Raw genomic sequence first — 20,262 nt, 5'->3', positions numbered from 1 at the left:
ACAATTCTTTTATTAACCTTAATTGTTTATCAACACTGTATTCACATTAGTATATGTAACGATACAATGCATGACGTAGAATATTTTATCATTCTGATATCACCAACGTGTAAAGATACCCATTTATACGCATATTAAGAATCCTTTACCATTCGGTCTAGTGCTTTGTACTTCACCGACATTGAATAATTTGCAATGATTTCATCGTGATTATATCACATACACAACATATATCATATACTACATATCACTATCATACAGTTATATAGGTAAATTATGTTTTAGAAGTAGGTAATAGTAGTTTTCTATGATACTGGCGTCATGTAACATTAATTTATATTCTTCTGTAAGTACGTAGGTTGGCCTGAATATCGCTGTCAACCAATTCTATTCCACTGCTGGGTTTTCTAGAATGAGGAGTTTATTTATTTTTCCATCACCTTTGAGAAGTTATTTAAGGACTACGCTATAGGCTTTAGGCCATTTTCACTGATAAGGCAATTGATAATTTTCAATGTTCACATATATATCAATGCTCACATAACTATAATTCACAGATGCATCTACTGGCTACCGGAACCCAACCGGAACCCTACACCCCGATTACGAGGTCTTTAGGATATTGTAAACATACACACATTAGCTTTAATCAATATGATCTAAATATCAATTTAATTTGTTACCCATCAGCGTGTTACTTAATGGAATAGTAAGTTATGAAAAATGGAAATGCAGGAGCAATGCAAATTTGCATAGCTGCCGGCTTCGTCAGTGGCGGCCGCTGCATACGTCAATGAAATTATTCTCCATCGCCATTCGCCATCCGATAAGCCGATTTCGTCTAACCTCGTTCAATCAACGCTCGCTCGCTAGATCCTTGTAGATTTATGGAAAATATGCTATAAAATAAAATACGACGGGATAAAGGTAAATTTTCAGTGCAGACACCAATTCTGGTTGTTTTACATGTTCTAAAGATTGGGAAATCTTAATTGAAGCTTTCGGGCAGTTAAGCTCGTAGGTTCTAGTAAAGTAGTAAGATTTGGTGGAAGGAACCCCTCAAGGTTCGACTCCGGAAGCACTATCGCCACACTTAGTTTTACCTTATAACAGCAGTATTGATTAGAAAGGTGTGGTGAGAGAGACATGACTACTTGTGCGAGGCGTCTGTACTTAGTTCTCTGGGTAACGTACAGTAAGCTATCTGTGGATGATCTCAAATAGGACTTTAGGCATATCCGGGGTTGATCAGATTCAGTAGTCATTTACCATGAGGTGGATTGCATGCTCGTTTGGTTTTGTATTATAAAAAAAGACTTAAAACTCGTTTATACTATTCTTTATGAAATCGATTTAGTACTTCGAAATATATTCGTAGCTTCTAGTCCGTCAGAGGAAGGTAAATTGTCGCATATTGACCATTAATGGGTCATTAATGGCTTACAACCACGTATATTTACATTCATAATCTCCTAATTATATTATTAATTATTTATGTGCCCTTTCGTTCATGTTTTAACCTGGATTAGTGGTGCTACTGCGTGTACTTTATGTATATAGTGATTGCTCTTCAGAAGATGGTCATGGTGACTTTTTTGACCTCTATGATCAAGAGCAAAGCACATCACTTCGACACGAGTTGTGTCTACACATCTGCTTGGAAGGTAAGGTTGGTGGTTTTATCTACTCATTTCCTACGATTCTATATGTAATACAGTTGTATATGTAATATGTTTGAGAGGAAAACTATCTTTCACAACGTACATATCGATCGGTTAAAGTAGAATTCATCGAAATTTTCTGAATACAGCAGAGGTAGCCATTGAAGCCTGCCTCTTCTGTATTCATTCACTCCTGTCTTCCTATAGACATCAGCGCATTAAAATTGGAAATGCAGAAGTGCATTGTCAATTTGCGTAGCAGACTCCTGTCTACCTCTGGGGCAGTCGATTCATATGCCAATAAAATTACTCTGCATTCGCTATCGACGATAAGCGAATTTTGTCTAACCTTGTTCAATCAGCGCTCACTGAGCCTGGGACAGCCATCGATAAAATCCAGGACTACGTTGGGTATGGATCTTGAAAAAGGAAAGAGTTGGATATTTTTGACGAAGAATATTTTGTCTTTACCTGGACATGACGAAGATATTCCACAATATATCAAATAACTTTAATTGAAAGCAAATGTGTGTGTATGTGTTTTAGAATAGCTTTTAAACTCGTAAGGTGTGTGTTTTAAAGTAGCTTTTGATTTTTTTGTTTATTGGCAGAAGACGAGCTAGGCGAACCTGAATTATCGTAACTCCCAAATACGCTCTATGTAAAGTTTTTGAGGAAGTTTGAGTTATTTTATTTTAATCAAAACTGTGACTAAAATATTACAACCACTAATTATTATTACCGTATGAGATGCTCGTATCATAAATATTAAAGGTCCTTTTAATATAGGTACCCAATAAAATAAACTTAATTGGTCCAAAATAGGGTTCTGAATTTGCAAACTATTTATGACCTACGACAAATACATAACACGAGTGTGGACAGGAAATTGATTTGTCGCAATACACAACACCACACCTGTTCTGTAAAGTCTGAAAAATGGTCGCAAACCGAGGAAATACTTTCATACTACAGCTCCTTTTATTGTTTACCGTATCACTTGCATACTTTATTTATTCTTCTGTATACATATGTAGAATATGAACGGCTACGGAGAATATTTTTATAGTGTGTTCAAAGAATGTATTTCATTTTGACGCTTATTATTTCACCATTACTATTTTTTATTGTCTATGGTCCGAGCCAAGATGCTGGTACGGACAAATAAAAAAAAATATAACGAAAGTAAACAAAGCTAGGCTGATCGGCAAGAATGCCAGGCCGTGAAAATATATTAAAAAAAGATACTACATCATTTATATTATTTTTATAAAAGAAAGTGCTACGAGGCAAAGTTAGGTCTTCCTACTGAACCTTGACCAAGTTAATTTCTAAGGAAGAAAAAGGGAACTTAGTATATTAAAATTACTTATTAAGTTCACATAACGGCTTCCATTAATCTTAGTTTCATAACTTGGAGCCCTTTGTTGCGTTCCTCGGTCGGTGTGAAACGGCTTTAATTAAGATATCATGGGAAATAAAGCTCTCAACACTGTGAAATATTATTTTAGGGTTAATTAGATCTTTTTCTAATAATACTAGATTTAAATAAATATTATTGGAGGAGTATAGTAATGAAATATACAATTTGAACGTGCTTTAAATATTTGTGGTTCGACTTCGGAGTTACCTCCAGCACACCTATTTCTGCTTTATAACAGTAGTGTTTAGCTCTGCTGTGTTTGAAAGATTTTATCAAGTTTAGTTTCCTTGACAGAGGCGTTCCGATTTAGTCCTCAAGGGTAGCAACGTATTAGGGCGATGGTCGAAGGTAGGACTCATATCTTATCTAGGATTGATTACAGACGTTTATGGACAGAAGAAGCCACTTACAATCAGTTGGACTCCATGCCTATTTGCTTCTTCAATATTACAAAAAAGACATATTTATTACAAATCCATTTATTAAAGCAATAGATGTACAAAAGTTACGAAATTAGCTATAACAATGTTATCTACAGTTTTTATTTATAAAATAATTACATTTTTCGTTTCATGCAATCTATTTACAAGGTACACAAGGATATAAATAATATTTACAAAGCAATAAATGAGCATATACTAAATAAAGTACGATTTATATTTAATAATTTACATGAGTTTTAAACAAGTACTGTGATCATTTACATTTTTACAGGACTGTGCTTACTTAGAAGAAATAAAGCTTAGTTTTAGAGCGTTTCGGTAAACGCGTTTTATACGAGAATTTGATTCCTCTGCACTATTCATTGTTTCACTCGCGATACAGTTTCATTTCTTTACGACCACTTCATTCTAAAATATCTCTTTATATGAAAAGTTTATATTTCACTATCACGTTCACTTTATCACTACTCTACAAAGTCACTAATTACAATTGTCCAAATGTATGTAGTGGCGTTACGCTCGGAATCATTGACATGATTATCCTACATATGGGAAAGGCGCAAATGGCGCGGGGAAGTATCCCGGAAAACCGGGTGCTGCACTGGGCTGCACCGGTATGGACGATGTCACGTACGAAGTCAGTATAGTTGGCACAACCTTGGTCGTGAACAACGTGGTGTACACCGTCTTTGCGCCGAACGTCAATTTCAAAATTTGACTGTCTGTCGCTGTAACTTCTGTGTTCATGACGACTGGAGTCGAAGTTACGGTGAACTGCTGCTGCGGGAATAGCGGGTTAATAGGCTGAAGCGGTAAGGCCGGAAGACTGCTGGTTCCTAATTCGTATTCCGTTTTGGTGATCGTTGCAACTGGTCTCGATATCGTACTATGAATTGTGTTCTTGCCATCAAATAATGGTATAACATGCGATTCATAAACGGTTTCGTATTTCAGAACAGGCTTAGATGTAGTCACAACATTTGGAATTTGCGCAGCTGCGGCTGGATTAAGTAGTCGGAGAAGAGCCAATTGTTGCGCCTGTTCTGGTGTCAGCGCAGGTGTTGCTGGATTAGGCGGTTCCGTTACTTGATTATTTTTGTTTTGACCATGAGCTTTCTTAAGTCGTAAGTGATTTTCCGGTAAACGATACTTGTCAACTTCAGTTAGATCGAAGTCCGAACCAATGTTTGCCAAGTCCAACTCCGGTGGGAACACCCTGCGCGGAACACCGTCTTCATCTTCATTGCTGTCACCAAAATCTAGCTCTAGATGTAGTTCTGAACCAGCTTCATCAAGGCGACTGTTAAATTCTTTTAACGTTTTACTGGGAATAAACTGATAAAACTCCATAGGAGGTAATGTCTTAGTTGCAGTTACAAACCTCGTTACTTGATATGTTTGAACAAATGTCAGACTACTTGTTATGTTGGAATCTCTTACGACTGGCAGTATATGCGTTTTTAGTAAATTCTGAGTCGTGCTGAATGTTTCCGTCACAGTTTCCAATGGTGGAGTTTCAACATCAGACGACAGAGTTATAGGCGGCAAAGTAGCTATGCTTGAGTCTAAAAGATAATGATCTTTTCCGTATGGAGAAGCTGTCGCTAATATATTTTCTGTCAACGGTTCGTTGAGAGAACTTTGCGAGTTAAATGATATGGTTGGCTCAATTCGTTTTTCTATAGTTGTGGTAACTGTGATGATACGAGTGTTTTTGACACGTCCGACCTGCAACCAAATTGTTGTATTATATAAATATGAAAACAAGATATTATTAAATACATTTAGATAACGATGTATTTTTAGGTACCTGGAAAGTGTAAGGAGACTTGAGAGTTGCTATTTCATAATAAACATCTCGAAAATCAGCTGGAGTGGATATCTCAACCTTTAGAGTTTCAACTGGCGGAGGTTTTTCGATAGAATTATCTTCTGTGTCATTATCAAGAAGAGTACCTGGACCGCTTTGTGATCCCGAAAGTTCTAGATCATTGTCAGATCTGGGTTGAAGAGAAATATCATTTGATTGGTTATCGTCGAGAAGGGGATTTGGATTGGGTGTTGTTGGTTCATCATCATTATTTGATTTACGAATTGTCACTTTAGGTTTAGGGCTTGTTTTGTATTGCCAACGTCCTGATCCAGGTGCTCTGTTTAATTTGAATTTATAAATACTTGTAGATCCAGCTGGAGTTACTTGCTCCACAGCTGAGGGTTGAATGCGGGGCTTAAATCCTCGTCTTGATTGACTGTCGGTATTGGTTGCGGGCGTTACAGTAATTTTGTTTCCATTGTTTCGGTTGCTCTTCCGCCTGTTGGAAAATGATGGAGGGGATGATGATGATGATGGTGACTCACTGAAAACAGATACGGTTGCGAGTTGAGGCGTATTTCTTGGTCGGCCAAATCGAGTACTGAAAATTGTAGAAATCAATATTGAATTTAAGGTCCATAAAAATAAAATGTTATATTATAATTACTATAAAACATTAAGTAGATTAGATAGACTTTTAATATGACTTCTTTAATTATTTAAATTGCCGGCATAGTATCTATAATATTCATATAGGTATTCCAAAATAATTTATATTACTTAATACTTGAACCGAACATTGTACATAAATTATGGAAGCAAAAAACGAATTATATACATACTTTGCCATCCTGTCCAGTGTTTATAAATCTGAAAATGTTACCTCTGAGTGCGTTGAGAGTGTGACGAATTCCTGTTTTTAAATTTTTTATTAGGACTTGGTGTTTCCGCGTTGTCGTGATCATTGTTCTGGGATCGTTGTCGATTAGGTTTAAAAGCGCCTCCATTATTTGATTGTCTACGTGTCGTTTTACTATTGAAATTATTTTCATCATCATTACTTGAAGGAGTGGGTTCCAAATTATGCCTGTGATTCTTTGAGAGTCCAGGTGCCGCAGTTTTATGTATTCTATGTGTAGGACTGGGTGAAATTTTTGCTCTATGACCGCCAGGTAATACTTTAGAATTGCTATTTAAAACTTGAGCGTATTTTCCTGAAATATATGTCCCAATAACGCTAGTTTCATGAACTGTTGTTAGTCCATCTTTAACAATTGTCCCTCCAAGAGTTGTTACAAGTCCTATTGGATGTTCGTCATCCTCAGGAGGAGGAGTCGGTTGATGTCTATTTTTAAGATTATTTTTCGGTTTTTGGGGATGTGCCTTTGATGGTCGTAAATTTATAACTTTGTAGGTTTCTTCCACGAATTCCGATGGCTGACGTGATAAGAAATCATACTCTGGTTCTCCGATGTTATTGTTTGTTACTAATATGGCGGGTTCATCATCACCTTGGCTGGATTTTACTTCAACAATACTATTTACTTTGGAATTAATTATTGACGGCGGTGGATTTTGTTTGACTTCAACCTTACTGCTAACAATGTTCGTAACACTTTTTATAATTTGATTTTTTTGGCCTTTACTAGGTGGAGGCGATTGTTTGTTTGGCTTAGGCTGAGGTGGTTTTGGAGAATTACTTTCTACTATCTTAGAGGGACCCGTAACTACTTCCACCTTAGATGTTATTTGTTTCTGTTCTTTTGCGTTTGATTTTGGGATATTGGCGACCTTTTCTTTTACTTCCTTTTTGGGAGGTGCTGTTACTACCGAAATAGAACTGGATGCAACGGCTTGTACACCTGATTTATTACTTTTATCTTTATTTACGGTTTTGCTGGGTTTAATAGTTTCAGGTTTCACACTCGTTACAGACGGCGGTGGCGGTTTAGTCTCAATAATATTTTCTTGAACAGACTTTTCCGTTTTAGGTGGTTCTGAAGACAGAAATAATAATAATATTAGATGTTGAATGTTATCATTATGATATAATAGATTAAATGAAAAAGTAATAGCGATTAAATATTACTGAGTGAGTAACGAGACATTTACTAAAATAGGATATAAATTAGACCTGGTGGTGGTGCTGACTGGGGTGAGAAGACCATGACCGTGTTGCCTATTGTTGTGGTGAAGTCGAGGAACCCATAGACTGTTTGCGTGATGAAGTTGCCGGCTGGTGCTGTGTTGCTGGGCTTGTTGCTGTCATCGTAGAACGGGCCGCTGGCGGATACTAGTGTGCCTGTAAATCACATAATTTATCGTTAGATGACGAATTTCAATAATTTTGCATGGATTAACTATCTTAAATCACGTTACGCCTGTATTATTAGCTTAACCATTTATAGGTAAGGAGTTCTACTCAGTTTTTTCTACAAAATTTGTCCAGTCTTGAAATTATTAAAATTGAATTTAGCACGATACAAGAAAGTGAATTCCTTTCTGTTATTAGTTTCTTAAAATTTCATCAATCTCTTCTTATGAAATTGAGATAATTCTACATATTGTCTTTGCATACCTAACTTTCAACAGCTTTCAATGAAACGCGAAAAAATTACAGATAAAAAAGAAAATCATTGGAGGTGTTACTTCAGACTCATTGGTCGGTAAATGGTCTGTGATAGTACCTTTGTACGCTTAAAAAAGAGGGTGGATACAAACAAAGTCATTTGTACTATACGCGTATCCTTAAATTAATGAAGTGTGACGTCGTTTGCTTGAGTTTATGTGATGTTTGGAAAAAGCTGTTTAATTCAGATATTATTCTTCGGCTTAATGTAGTAAACCTCAGTTAGTAAAATATTATAAAAATAACGTCTAATACTTGTGCTGAAATATTTGTTTGTTTCTCAAAATATTCCTTCATAAAATAAATATTTTTTTCAATGGAAAAATATCGTCGTATTTTTATAAATGTAGAGTCTTAAAGGTAAATGTTTAATAATTCCTATTGCTTGTTTTTATCATTCCATTTTTTTTATATTCTTGGAAGCTCTTCTTACATTATGGGATCGATGTAATCCACTCCGAATTAAATTTAAAAATATGTAAATTGAAAACAGATTATGGTTGGAATCTAATCTCGATATAAAACGGAAACTTTACCGTGTACCTTGTTCTGTTTTGGCGCCAAACGATATTTACGTTGCACTCGCATCGGAAAGTAACAAAATTCGGTATTTGTTCTATCACAAGGGCAATAAATATGTTTTGTTCATAGATTAGTAAAGATTACTCACTCCTAACATGCTCCTAACAAGAATGGTTACATTTTCTTGTTTGTTTTGACAATTGAAATAGTTGCGTAAAAAAGTTTTGCCACGTCTCCGTGCTAAAATGTCCCTAAAATATTTGAAATAATTATTTATTTATTATGAAAATACGCAGTATTAGTTATTTATTCGTAAATTTTCTCTAAAAATGTTTTTATTTGTCAAGAATTAAAAAAAATAACTTACTAATAAGCCGTTTGTGGCTTCATTCAATTCCAAGGCGGCGAAGTATCTTTACTAATCTATGGTTGGCTTCATCATAATTATTATACGAGGGATTCTCAAATACATACCAATATAGGAATATTATACTTACATTTATTAATTACGTTATTACGGTAGACAATGTTATATTAACATTACAATCCTTTTAACTTAAAAAAGAGCACATAAAATTCATATTTAATAATTTTGATGATTATTATTGAAGGCCAATTTTCTAATCTCCTCTATTTGGAGTACGACTTTTTCATTTCTCGTCATCAGTTGACGGTGAGACAAGTGGGTAATCGGGGTCGTGTCGCTATATCCTTGTTATTTCCGTACCATTTGCCGTCAAGTGGGCTGAGATAGTCCACCTTAGATACACGTCGAGAATTCTTTCGTTTCAATTTATATGTTTTCAATTACTTCTAAACGCTTTCATGTCCGATGGTTTGCACATTTTGCGTGCAGTGCTATCGGATTATTGTTCGAGTCTTATATACATTATTTATTGAAAATGTTTTTGCAAATATTTTCACTGTTTCGAATATTGTTCTCGATAGTGTACATGCTATAATTTGTGAGCTATAAAATGATGATGAGCCTTAATAGCGATGAACATTTTATACTCTAATTTTTATTAGGTGAATAAGTTAGGTATTAGAATCCTTCGGTCCATTGCAGCACCTTTTTTCTATCATGACTGCGGTGTTTAACTGTATTCTGGTTTCAAAGTTATGGTTTGGGAGTGATAAATAAGACTATTCAATTAATCTTTAGAAGCAGCAATGCAACTGTCGTCATCCTTAAACAGGACGGTTACATATGTCTATACATTAATTTATTACCATCAGGTGGATTGCATGTTCGTTTGCTATTTTAGTTTTAAAAGAAAAAAAATAAAGTGCTTACTTAGATGAGCGACCAGCGCCAGAACAGCAATTATATGACGAGCCATTGTAGTGTCTTCAGTTTTCGACTTAAACTATAAATATCACCGCTGATGAAGTTGATATTTTCTCATTTTGAACCGACGAACTGCTGATGATGATGAGGAACGATCAAGTCGACGGGATGATTCCTGTAACAAGGATATCGTTTAATACTTTATTTATCTTAAAATACATTAAGAAATAAAGATTGTTGCCAATTTTAATAACTTTTTAAGTAAAAATTATTAAAATATGTATGGATACTATAAGTAGTATTCACACTCTAAATGTCAAATTAACGTTATTTGTTAGCAATATTAACTGGTTAAGCAGTTTGTTGCTATTTACATGTTGGACTACATTTAGTGCTTTTTGTTCACTTTGTACCCAATGTGTGTTAGCGAAAAGTATGCCCTATACCCAGCTATGGTCCCACATTTTTGAAATTTAAAAACAACATTGAAGGACGCTAACAAAATCATAGGAGATAGGTCCGAGCTGGCCTCTAAAATAGGTCAATAAAAAAGGTCCTCCCATAATTTGAAATTTTACCACCCTTAAAAAAGTGAATTTCGCCCGCGAGACAATGGTTGTCCATAATAATATGTGCTCTATATCTCTTTTAGTTTGAAGCACAGAATAATAACTTTTTATTCTGTGTTTGACCTGTCCAATGGTTATGCACCTTAGTTATACGTCAATACTTACAGTTTGTACCCAAAAGCTAAACCTGTTGCTGTTCGTCGAGAATATTCTTGACATTCGTACCAATTAGCCACTTAAAGCTTTATTATTATGGATGTTTGTTAAATCCTATGTAGCTTTATCTCGACGTTATAAATTATTATAGGTGCGATTATAATAAATTATTTTGCTGGCATTTTGAAGCGTATAAGGAATGTTTGTTTCATATATACAAAGACATATGTTTCTTGATTTGATAAACGTAAAATTGTTGTAGTAGGTATAGCTTAGTCATTGTCCCTGTAGTTCCGGGACTAGAATAGGGCTACGGTATCCCCTGCCTGTCGTAGGAGGCGACTAAAAGGGGGCTTCCGGGGTTGCGGGCGGCAAGAGTGGGAGCTCGAACCGTCCAGCTAGCGACCCCGGGAAGGACGGCGGTATGTGTGGTCGCATACCGTCGTAAACACTACATGGTGTGGGAGGAGCGAAAACTGCTCCCCCAGGGTAGAGCCCGATCGGGGCATCGCGCTTGGAGGGCTCCGGTTGTGTTCCGTCGGAGATCCCGGAGTTCTCCAACAAGCGTTGAGGACGGCCACCGGGGGGGTTTTAGTGCGGTAAAAATCCCACATAACCCGGCGTTGCTCCCACGTCGTCGGGTACCTTTTGAAGGGTTCCCCTCGAGAAGAAAAAAAAAAAAAAAAAAAAGGTATAGCTTAGTCATATCGGTGTTTCATCTAAGGCGAATATCCATTGAGATTGGAAATATCAATGATCAATGATAGACGTGTTAATACCTATTAGTGGACTTCGAATTTCGTCCTCTTATTTCGGAGGACTGGGTCAAATGTTAGAAAATTTTCAAAATTTATAAGCGTAACTTGTTAAAGCAGGATTCAAATAAAGGAATAAATAACAGGAACTATTTTCTACTTTTTACCATCATATTGCGATAAGTAAGGGACAATCAGAGGAGGACGTTAAGGTCTAATGGACTGATAAATAATGCACCGCCCAAAACAATGCACTTCACTCGTCAATTTGGCGTTATTTGAATCGAATATCCTTTGACTGTGGCTATTTATATTTAATATGTAAATCTGAGCAAACAAATGAATATGAAATAGTTCACCACGATCGACAACGCACCACCGGACAAAATATTCACTTGATATGCAAAGCGAAGGGACGTGGTCGCCTCATTTCAGTGGTATACCCACTCACAGCTCAACCAATATAGCTTTAATATAAACATCGTTGGTGAATTGTCCATTGCCTTCATAATGAGTGTGGTTGGCCCGCGAATTAATTGTATATATATGTTAACGGGTAAAATACGAAATTTTGGGTTTTATTTTACTTGAACTAAGTACCTACTTATTTAACATTAGTAACGTACTTAAAATAAGTGAAAAAAGTGGCAGAATAGAGATTGATCCCATTAACAGCTACATATTTTTGATGCGACAATGTATTAATGGAAATATCTGCTTATTTTATTTACAGAACTTTAATAAAAAGGTTTTAGCTATTGAACGGTTTCTCTTCGTCGACTTATTCGAAATATTGTAATAAAAATATTGAATATGTAGGACGTTTCCATTGAACGTTTAAGATTAAGACGATTAGAGGGGTACTTACTCTAAATAGAGCAGTCTTTATTCGTTTTTTCAAATAATTGTCTACGTCTCTATGATAATCTTTGAAAATACTAAACCTATTTTTATCAACACACTAGCACTTGGTATTGATATGTTGTCATTTTTTTGTGGTCCGTCCAATTTGATCCATTAGCATAATATTAAGATTACATTTCTCAAGACAACTTGAATGAACGCATTATAATAAACAAAGGTAAGAAGATGTATGGCGCCATAAACAGAAGTCTGTCAGAGGCATTAAAGAGCTATTAAGTGGTAGGGCCGCAATTTGTTCGGCAATCACTAGAATCCCGAGCACAGTTTAGTTAGTCGTCCTAAGTACACAATCCATTTATTTTCCCATTAGATTTGGAATACCTATTCCGAATACATGATGAACTACTTTAATAGATATTAAATACTTGACTTTTTTATAATTTAAAATTACACTTTTTGAGTACCTTTTTTGTTTGTGTATTTTTGTGCGCTTTTACAAGACCACATTAAACCTATTGAAAATCTATGTTATCCAAAAAATAGCAAACCCTTGCATGAAGTTATGAAAGCCTAAAGATTTTTAATGAATTCAATAATATGAATTTACAATAATAAAATTGGTGAGTGTCGACTAATCGGTGTAAGATTCACTCGTAGAGTTACCAAAAGGTTATGATTAACAAAACAAGACTCTATGTCACCATCAGATGAATGAATAAGATAAGTAGTTTGGCAAATGTAGATGCGATTAACCACACCTGTAGTAGCGACATCTGGTGGGAAAATAGCGCTCAGCGGTAACGTATTGTTCGGAATTCAACATGGATGTATAATTTACGATCACTAGAAAGATTGCGGTTGGTATTCACGATTGCCATCCTTTGTAGGGTTGCGGCATTTGAGACATGATCCGAAGGACTAATCTTAAGGTCGCCCAGGTTAGTCACGGAATTCGGTATTGAAAGTTGGGTGGATGAAGGTCTCAAATATATCAAATGAGACAGATGTATCCAATACTGCACGACATTTATAGCTTTTCGAAGGGTCATTGCAATTCAAGGAGATTCAATGCTTACTTGTAATTTACTTGTTTATAATAAATTCTACGTAATGACGTACCTACTACGTAAATATTAATAAAAAATGAGTATATATAATTATGTACTTAGATTAAGGAGATGAAATGAAATTTTGGGTTAAGTTATTGCCTATATAATTAGGCTGCTTAATTATAACAATCAAGCACACCGGGAATCTAGATATGCATACATGTTTAGCTGGAAATTAATTGATATAATTAATATTTATTTTATTTTTCACATATGCGTTATAAATGTAATGAACCTTTTCTAGTGTTAATACGATTGCTCATATTATAATAGTGTTTTTATATTCTATTTCTTGACAAATAAAATTAAGTAGTAAGTGTGAGTCATAATAAATGTGTAAAGGAAGGCAATAAATAAAAACAATTAAAATATTAGCTTTTATTTTGTCACGTAAGATCCCGCCTCTGTTTACAGCCATTGAATGAATACGATTTAAGAAAATACATTTATCTTATTTCTTCAACAATTGATTATTGTCTCAGTGCTGGGCACGGGTCTCCTCTCACAGTGAGAAGATTTCTAGGCCATTATCCACCACGCTGGTCAAGTGCGAATTGGAAGACAAAGCCTTGAGATTTTTTTAGAATTCTCAGGTGTGGGATGCCTTATGATGTTTCCCTTCACCGTTTAATCAAGTGATAATTAATTTCTAAGAAATTACGATAAAACAAATAGCGGAAATTGGAACATAACTGACGTACAAGATGAGATTGCAAGACCACGGCTGTATAGCATTATTTGCGCCTTTGTAACTCCTGCATAATCTGAAGCGATGTCAATAATGTGCGATAAATTCTAATACATAGAAATTTACTCTATTGTTGCATATGCGTAATTCAACGTCTGATGGCCTGTCAGAATGTTCAGTGGATATAAGGCTGTTGCATAGTGGGGTTTAGTACCGTCTATACGCCGACTCAATTAATTTGTTGATTGATTCGATTTCAACTCAAATAAAAGTAAAGGTGTAGCAATATTTATAATTTGGCTTTTTGAAAATAAATAACTATATCACATAGTGTAATGGACGTAAACATACTTTTACCAACACCTAAATCCAGATCAGAAATTCATATTCATTATTCAGACATCTGCCTGGACGGGAATTAAACCATAAAGTGACTGCACCACACGTGTTACCAATTCTCTTATTCATTGTGTTATTTGAAAACAGAACCGTAGTGACGTTCACAAATCAGCATTAAACGACTGAATAATCTATCTTCGACATTGATGTTCGAGTAATTCTTGGTGCAGCCGTACTCTGAACGCACCCACAAGCATGAAGGCATCCACTCCGAATTCCCGGGTAAATTGGCGTCTATTGTGCGGGACCGCTCAGTCTGGCATAGCGGAGGGCATTGAATGCTTAGTAAGTTCCGATTGCACTCAGTCGCAACGGAACATTACGATGAATGTGCCAGCATGCGTGATGTGTACTCGGGGTTGTGTATGCTGTATGAGTATGTATATTTGTTTCGTTTTAGTCCACATGGAGGTAACAGTAACATTGTTGCTTAGCAACATATGTCTTTAGGTAAAATAGTACCATTACTTGTTAGTACGTACTACTTGCGAGCAGTGATAGCCTAGTGGTTAAGAAACTCGGCCTCTCGATCGAGGGGTCCGAGGTACAAATCCCAGGCCTCTGATTTTTCAAAATTATGTGCGTATTAGAAATTAATTATCACTTGCTTAAACGGTGAAGGAAAACATCGTGAGGAAACCTGCATACCTGAGAGATTTATAGAAAAAGAAATCTCAAAGGTATGTGAAGTCTACCAATTCGCACTTGGCCAGCGGGGTAGACTATGGCCTAATCCTTCTCATCCTGAGAGGAGACCCGTGCCCAGCAGTGGAACAGTAATGGGTTGATGAAGATGACTTACTATTTATATCGTTTTATAATGGTTTCTTGATATCTGCGTTTAATCAGCGTAGAGAAAAAATGTGGTACGCTCCTTTGCTACTTTGTGACTATATCCTTCAGTAGGATGCTATTCTGTGAAACCGCCTGCATCTAATAAATTATGCCTGCAATTTTATATTCCACCGTAATTAATACGGAAAGGAAAGCCACACTTAATACTTCATTTCAGTATAATTACGTATTCATAGGTATCCTTAGCTCGCTGCGGCTTACCGCAGGATATGAACGAAGGGCGGTGAAAGAACTTCCCCTTGCTTTCCGTGCATTAATGAGTGTTCTGTATGTATGATAGTTGTGTGCGGCGATGTAAGTGTTTGTTCGCGCGATGGCGCTGCGATGGCGATGTTTGTGGCGCGACGAGCACTCAACTACTTATTCAGCCGATGCATGGTTTAAAGGTACTGCCGGTACGGACAGACTCTTCCTTAGGGTTTGATTTATAATAGACTTTACGTTCGGTTTATATTTTTTTCTTTTGGTCTTTTTTGTTTCATTTTAAACCGATTTGTGTTTTAGATATTGCGTACTTCGGGAAAATATATGAACTTCGTCCATCGTTCCGTGTTTTGTTTGTCAACCTTTACTACTATCAATAAAATTTTAGTGGAATTTGAGTACTGTGTAACTTTAATCTTTCGTTCTTTTTTCTGTTTTATTATTAGGTATTTTTAAGCATATGACATTATGTATGATTTTCACTGATTTAATACCATCCATCCATCAGCCTTTTGACGTCCGCTGCTGGACATTCCCTAATTGATGCCACTTCAACGTTGTGCCTTCTAATTTTCTTTCGGTCATGAGTCCACCTGGTCCCCGTGCTTTCCGTGCATTAACGAGTGTTCTGTATGTATGATAGTTGTGTGCGGCGATGTAAGTGTTTGTTCGCGCGATGGCGCTGCGATGGGCGATGTTTGTGGCGCGACGAGCACTCAACTACTTATTCAGCCGATGCATGGTTTAAAGGTACTGCCGGTACGGACAGACTCTTCCTTAGGGTTTGATTTATAATAGACTTTACGTTCGGTTTATATTTTTTTCTTTTGGTCTTTTTTGTTTCATTTTAAACCGATTTGTGTTTTAGATATTGCGTACTTCGGGAAAATATATGAACTTCGTCCATCGTTCCGTGTTTTGTTTGTCAACCTTTACTACTATCAATAAAATTTTAGTGGAATTTGAGTACTGTGTAACTTTAATCTTTCGTTCTTTTTTCTGTTTTATTATTAGGTATTTTTAAGCATATGACATTATGTATGATTTTCACTGATTTAATACCATCCATCCATCAGCCTTTTGACGTCCGCTGCTGGACATTCCCTAATTGATGCCACTTCAACGTTGTGCCTTCTAATTTTCTTTCGGTCATGAGTCCACCTGGTCCCCGTGCTTTCCGTGCATTAACGAGTGTTCTGTATGTATGATAGTTGTGTGCGGCGATGTAAGTGTTTGTTCGCGCGATGGCGCTGCGATGGGCGATGTTTGTGGCGCGACGAGCACTCAACTACTTATTCAGCCGATGCATGGTTTAAAGGTACTGCCGGTACGGACAGACTCTTCCTTAGGTTTTGCTTTATAATAGACTTGACGTTCGGTTTGTATTTATTATCTTTTGCTCTTTTTTGTTTTAATTTAAATTGATTTGTGCGGTAGGTATTGCCGACTTATGGAAAAATTTATGAATATACCTAATTCATCATTACTGTTTTTATTTGTCTAGTTTTACTGTTAAAACTTTGGTGGAATTTGAGTACGGTGAAATTTTATCTTTCGTTTTTCTGTTTCACTATTAGGCAATTTTTAAAAGCACATTTATTAATTATGTATGATTTTCACTGATTTTAATACCAATCATCCATCAGTCTTTTGATCTGCTGGATCTTCCCTAATTGGTGCCACTGTAACCTTATTCCTTCTAAATCCATCGGTTTCCCGCTATCTTCTTTAGATCATGGGTCCACCTGCCCGGGATCAATATGTGCTCCTTTTGCCTCAACAAATTACCTATATCTACTCTTTTTAAATGATTAAAAACTTCCATGGATATTTTTACGCATAGATGTATGCAGACGGTACTATCCAAGTATATCTGACCGGCGAGGTGGTTCATCCCTCTATTCAAACAAAATTTAATGAGGCGTGCGTCTATAGGGTATAGAGCAGTCGAGAGCCGTATGGGATCAGCGTTTCATTGTGCTCGATATTACCAAATTGCTATACTCTACGTCTAATGTACGTACTCTTCTATTAGGAAACTCATCAGGAAATTATTTTAAAACAACTTTAATAAACCGGGAACATTTACTTCACTTTTTAAATAAATAACAAAATAACAAGTACACAAATTATAAATTTGATAACAAAATTGGCACAGTAACGTTTTTTACAACGATAGAATCTCTAGTAAGCGATCTACTATTTTTAGTTAATACCCTCATTTAACAATTAAATTTTTTATCTTCGACGGTCGTTCCTAACTACATTTAAGGAGTGATAGCCTAGGGGTTGAAATTCGGGCTCATAATCGGGGCTTTGAATCTCGCACCTTAGATTTAGGAAAGATATGTTCCAATAAATAACTTTGTAATATGATTTGAACTTTTATTAATTAACGATAACATAGCTTATCAATCTCACCATCCTTTTTTATTCACATTGTGCCGTTCCTACCGTAGTGACATGCCTAACAATTCGTATTAGAAATTAAAGATCAATTGATTTAACAGTGAAGAGATACATTGCCAGTACACCCTACAGAGTTCTTAAAAAAAGTTTTTTAAAAGTGCGTGATGTCTAGAAATCATTAACTGTCGCTACTATATGGCCAATTCAGTCGATTATTACAATACATTACAGCTTACACATTACAGTATGTTACAGTACACATTACAGTATGTTACAGTGTATTACAGTTTATACATAAACCACTTCCACTCTACGGAGTCCTGTGTCCAGCAGTGGGACCATAATGGATTGACGGCAACATCAATGGCTTCACTATAATTGTTCATGTGAGAGTATATTGGTATCTATTAGCTTTCATTGCACATAATGTGTCAATTAAAGAGCATGTGTGTCCGCTCACTGGACTGTGTCAATACACATCAAAGACACTAATCGCTAACGTCTTCCATTGAGAAATGAAGTGGACGCCAGTTCACATTCTAATGGTATCCGTTATTAATTAATAATCACTCGCTCAAATTATGAAGAGAAACTTCGTAAGGAAACCTGCACGTCTTAAAAAAGGGTGTGTGAAGTTTACCATTTTGCACTTGGCCAGCACAACTAACACACCTATTTCGGCCTAATAACAGCAGTGTTAAGCGCTGCTGTGTTCTGGTTTGAAGGGTTTGGTATGGGAGACATACTTTTCCGAGGCATTCCAACTTAGTGCTCAGTAGCATAGCGGAGTATCTGTGGTAGTCCTCAGGTAAGAATATCTAATCATATCTGGTGTTGACTAATGGGCGGCAGTGGCCACTTACTATCAGATGGACTTCGAGAATGCTCGTCTGCTTCTTCTATATAATAAAAAAGGTCCTTATATTTTGGATTACGTTAATGTAACTACATAACTAATCGAATAAAGCCAATGCCAATATTTTTATATGTCCCTTAATACATAAATCAGGATTTCTCAGCGTATTTTATGTTTCTATTCAATATCGAAAGCATAAGCCTCTTTGCAGATTTCCCGACGTCTTATAAAGGTTTTAATCCCCGCCTCGAAAATGTTCGGATATGCGACAATACTAACTGTAGGTAAAAGTATTAAATAAAAATATTTTATTCAAATACATTCTATATAGAGGCATTTTGAACGTTAGCATATTATTACGGGATTAAAAGGTATATCGCTTGCGCGCGAAACTCAGTAAAAGTTGTTTATTTTATTTTCTTTTTAATTTAAATGAGTAGTTGGCAAGATAGGCGCTTTTAAAGACATTGAAATGCCTCCTCTTTTCTAAGGGAGTAGAACTAAGAATACTTTTAACAAATATTGTTTCAAGTACAGAACTCTTCTTATCTTGTCTGCTTCTTATATTTACCGGACGAAAACGTTATTTAAGCAGGTTTTACAAATAAATCAATCAACTTTGTAGAGTGTCAAGACTTTGTCAACGTTTTTATTCTGTGCGGGCCCGTCGATTCGTCTTTTACCATGCAAATATTTGCTGATCGCTGAACTAAACTAGAGACGAATGTTGTCCGATAATTTATGTTGGCAAGCGTGCCTATTGTCGGACAAACAACGTGCCGGCTCGTGGCCAAATTTATATTCCAAGTTTGGCGAACAGGGGTTGGCCACAGAATAGCCCTCTGAACCGAAACCGATAAAGAACTTACGAAGCACAAATGAGCATAAATAACCGAAATACGGTTGCCTATTCTTTGCTTATCTGAAATGTTTACGTAATGTTTGCTCAAGTTGCCTCTAAAATTAGGTGATTAGTTGATTTTTTTACAAACGATGCATAATGATGGTGGTCGCTATAACAACAAGTACTAAAAATTAATAAATAATTATAGTGGGGTAGTACGCGTGGGGTGCTCCATTTATCAGGTTCGAAAAGCACCCCACACTTTTTCCACAATTATATTATTTACTGTTCCTTAATTGATTCTTAGATTGAAAATTATTTTCTACTTTTTAGTTGATTTTATCATAAAAGCGTGTTTTTTAGTTTTTCGAACTATAATTATTATTAAACCTGATTTGATTGTTAATTTGTGAGTTAACAAAAATACATTAAGTATTTGTAGTATTTTATTGTTCGTTTCTGCATTATAATAATAAAAGTTCAAGAATAATTCAAGATTCATTGACAGTATATACTGGTTACGTTTTACTTATTCCGAGGATTGATATTTTTGTCACATTGTTTTCTGTGACAAATCACTCCCGAACGTATAGTTTGAGTGTGGTGACTGGCGTGAGGTGCTCAGGGCCGTTTGGCTGCATCCCAGACACGATTTGCATTTTATTCAAAACGTTGACGCGAATAAAGTTTTATTATTTTAGTACTTTGACGTGATCCGAATGCGTCACTCATCGTCGCGGCGAACGGATTTTATTTAAATTTCGATACGTGC

At 36.0% G+C, this 20,262-nt stretch overlaps 1 protein-coding gene across 3 annotated transcripts in view; it reads right to left on the bottom strand.

The window, feature by feature from the left end:
- Positions 1 to 3,547: 3,547 nt before the first annotated feature.
- LOC140751989 (uncharacterized) overlaps positions 3,548 to 20,262 on the bottom strand; it is a 190,834-nt gene continuing 174,119 nt past the window's right edge. For 2 of the 3 annotated variants that reach the window (XM_073086154.1, XM_073086155.1), the window contains 5 exons: positions 9,789 to 9,957; positions 7,475 to 7,642; positions 6,224 to 7,337; positions 5,338 to 5,941; positions 3,548 to 5,255 (listed from right to left, as the gene is read on the bottom strand). In XM_073086154.1, coding sequence (XP_072942255.1) covers positions 4,065 to 5,255; positions 5,338 to 5,941; positions 6,224 to 7,337; positions 7,475 to 7,642; positions 9,789 to 9,834 — 3,123 coding nt within the window. In that variant the 5' untranslated portion in view covers positions 9,835 to 9,957 and the 3' untranslated portion in view covers positions 3,548 to 4,064. The remainder of the gene's footprint in view (positions 5,256 to 5,337; positions 5,942 to 6,223; positions 7,338 to 7,474; positions 7,643 to 9,788; positions 9,958 to 20,262) is intronic. The other variant, XM_073086156.1, reaches the window with a different exon arrangement.

The sequence above is a fragment of the Epargyreus clarus genome, unplaced genomic scaffold, assembly GCF_041222505.1.
Source record: "Epargyreus clarus isolate Ecla_fem2 unplaced genomic scaffold, WU_Ecla_fem_2.2 ptg000023l, whole genome shotgun sequence".
Lineage (NCBI taxonomy): Eukaryota > Metazoa > Arthropoda > Insecta > Lepidoptera > Hesperiidae > Epargyreus > Epargyreus clarus.
This window is presented reverse-complemented; position numbering and strand designations above follow the sequence as displayed.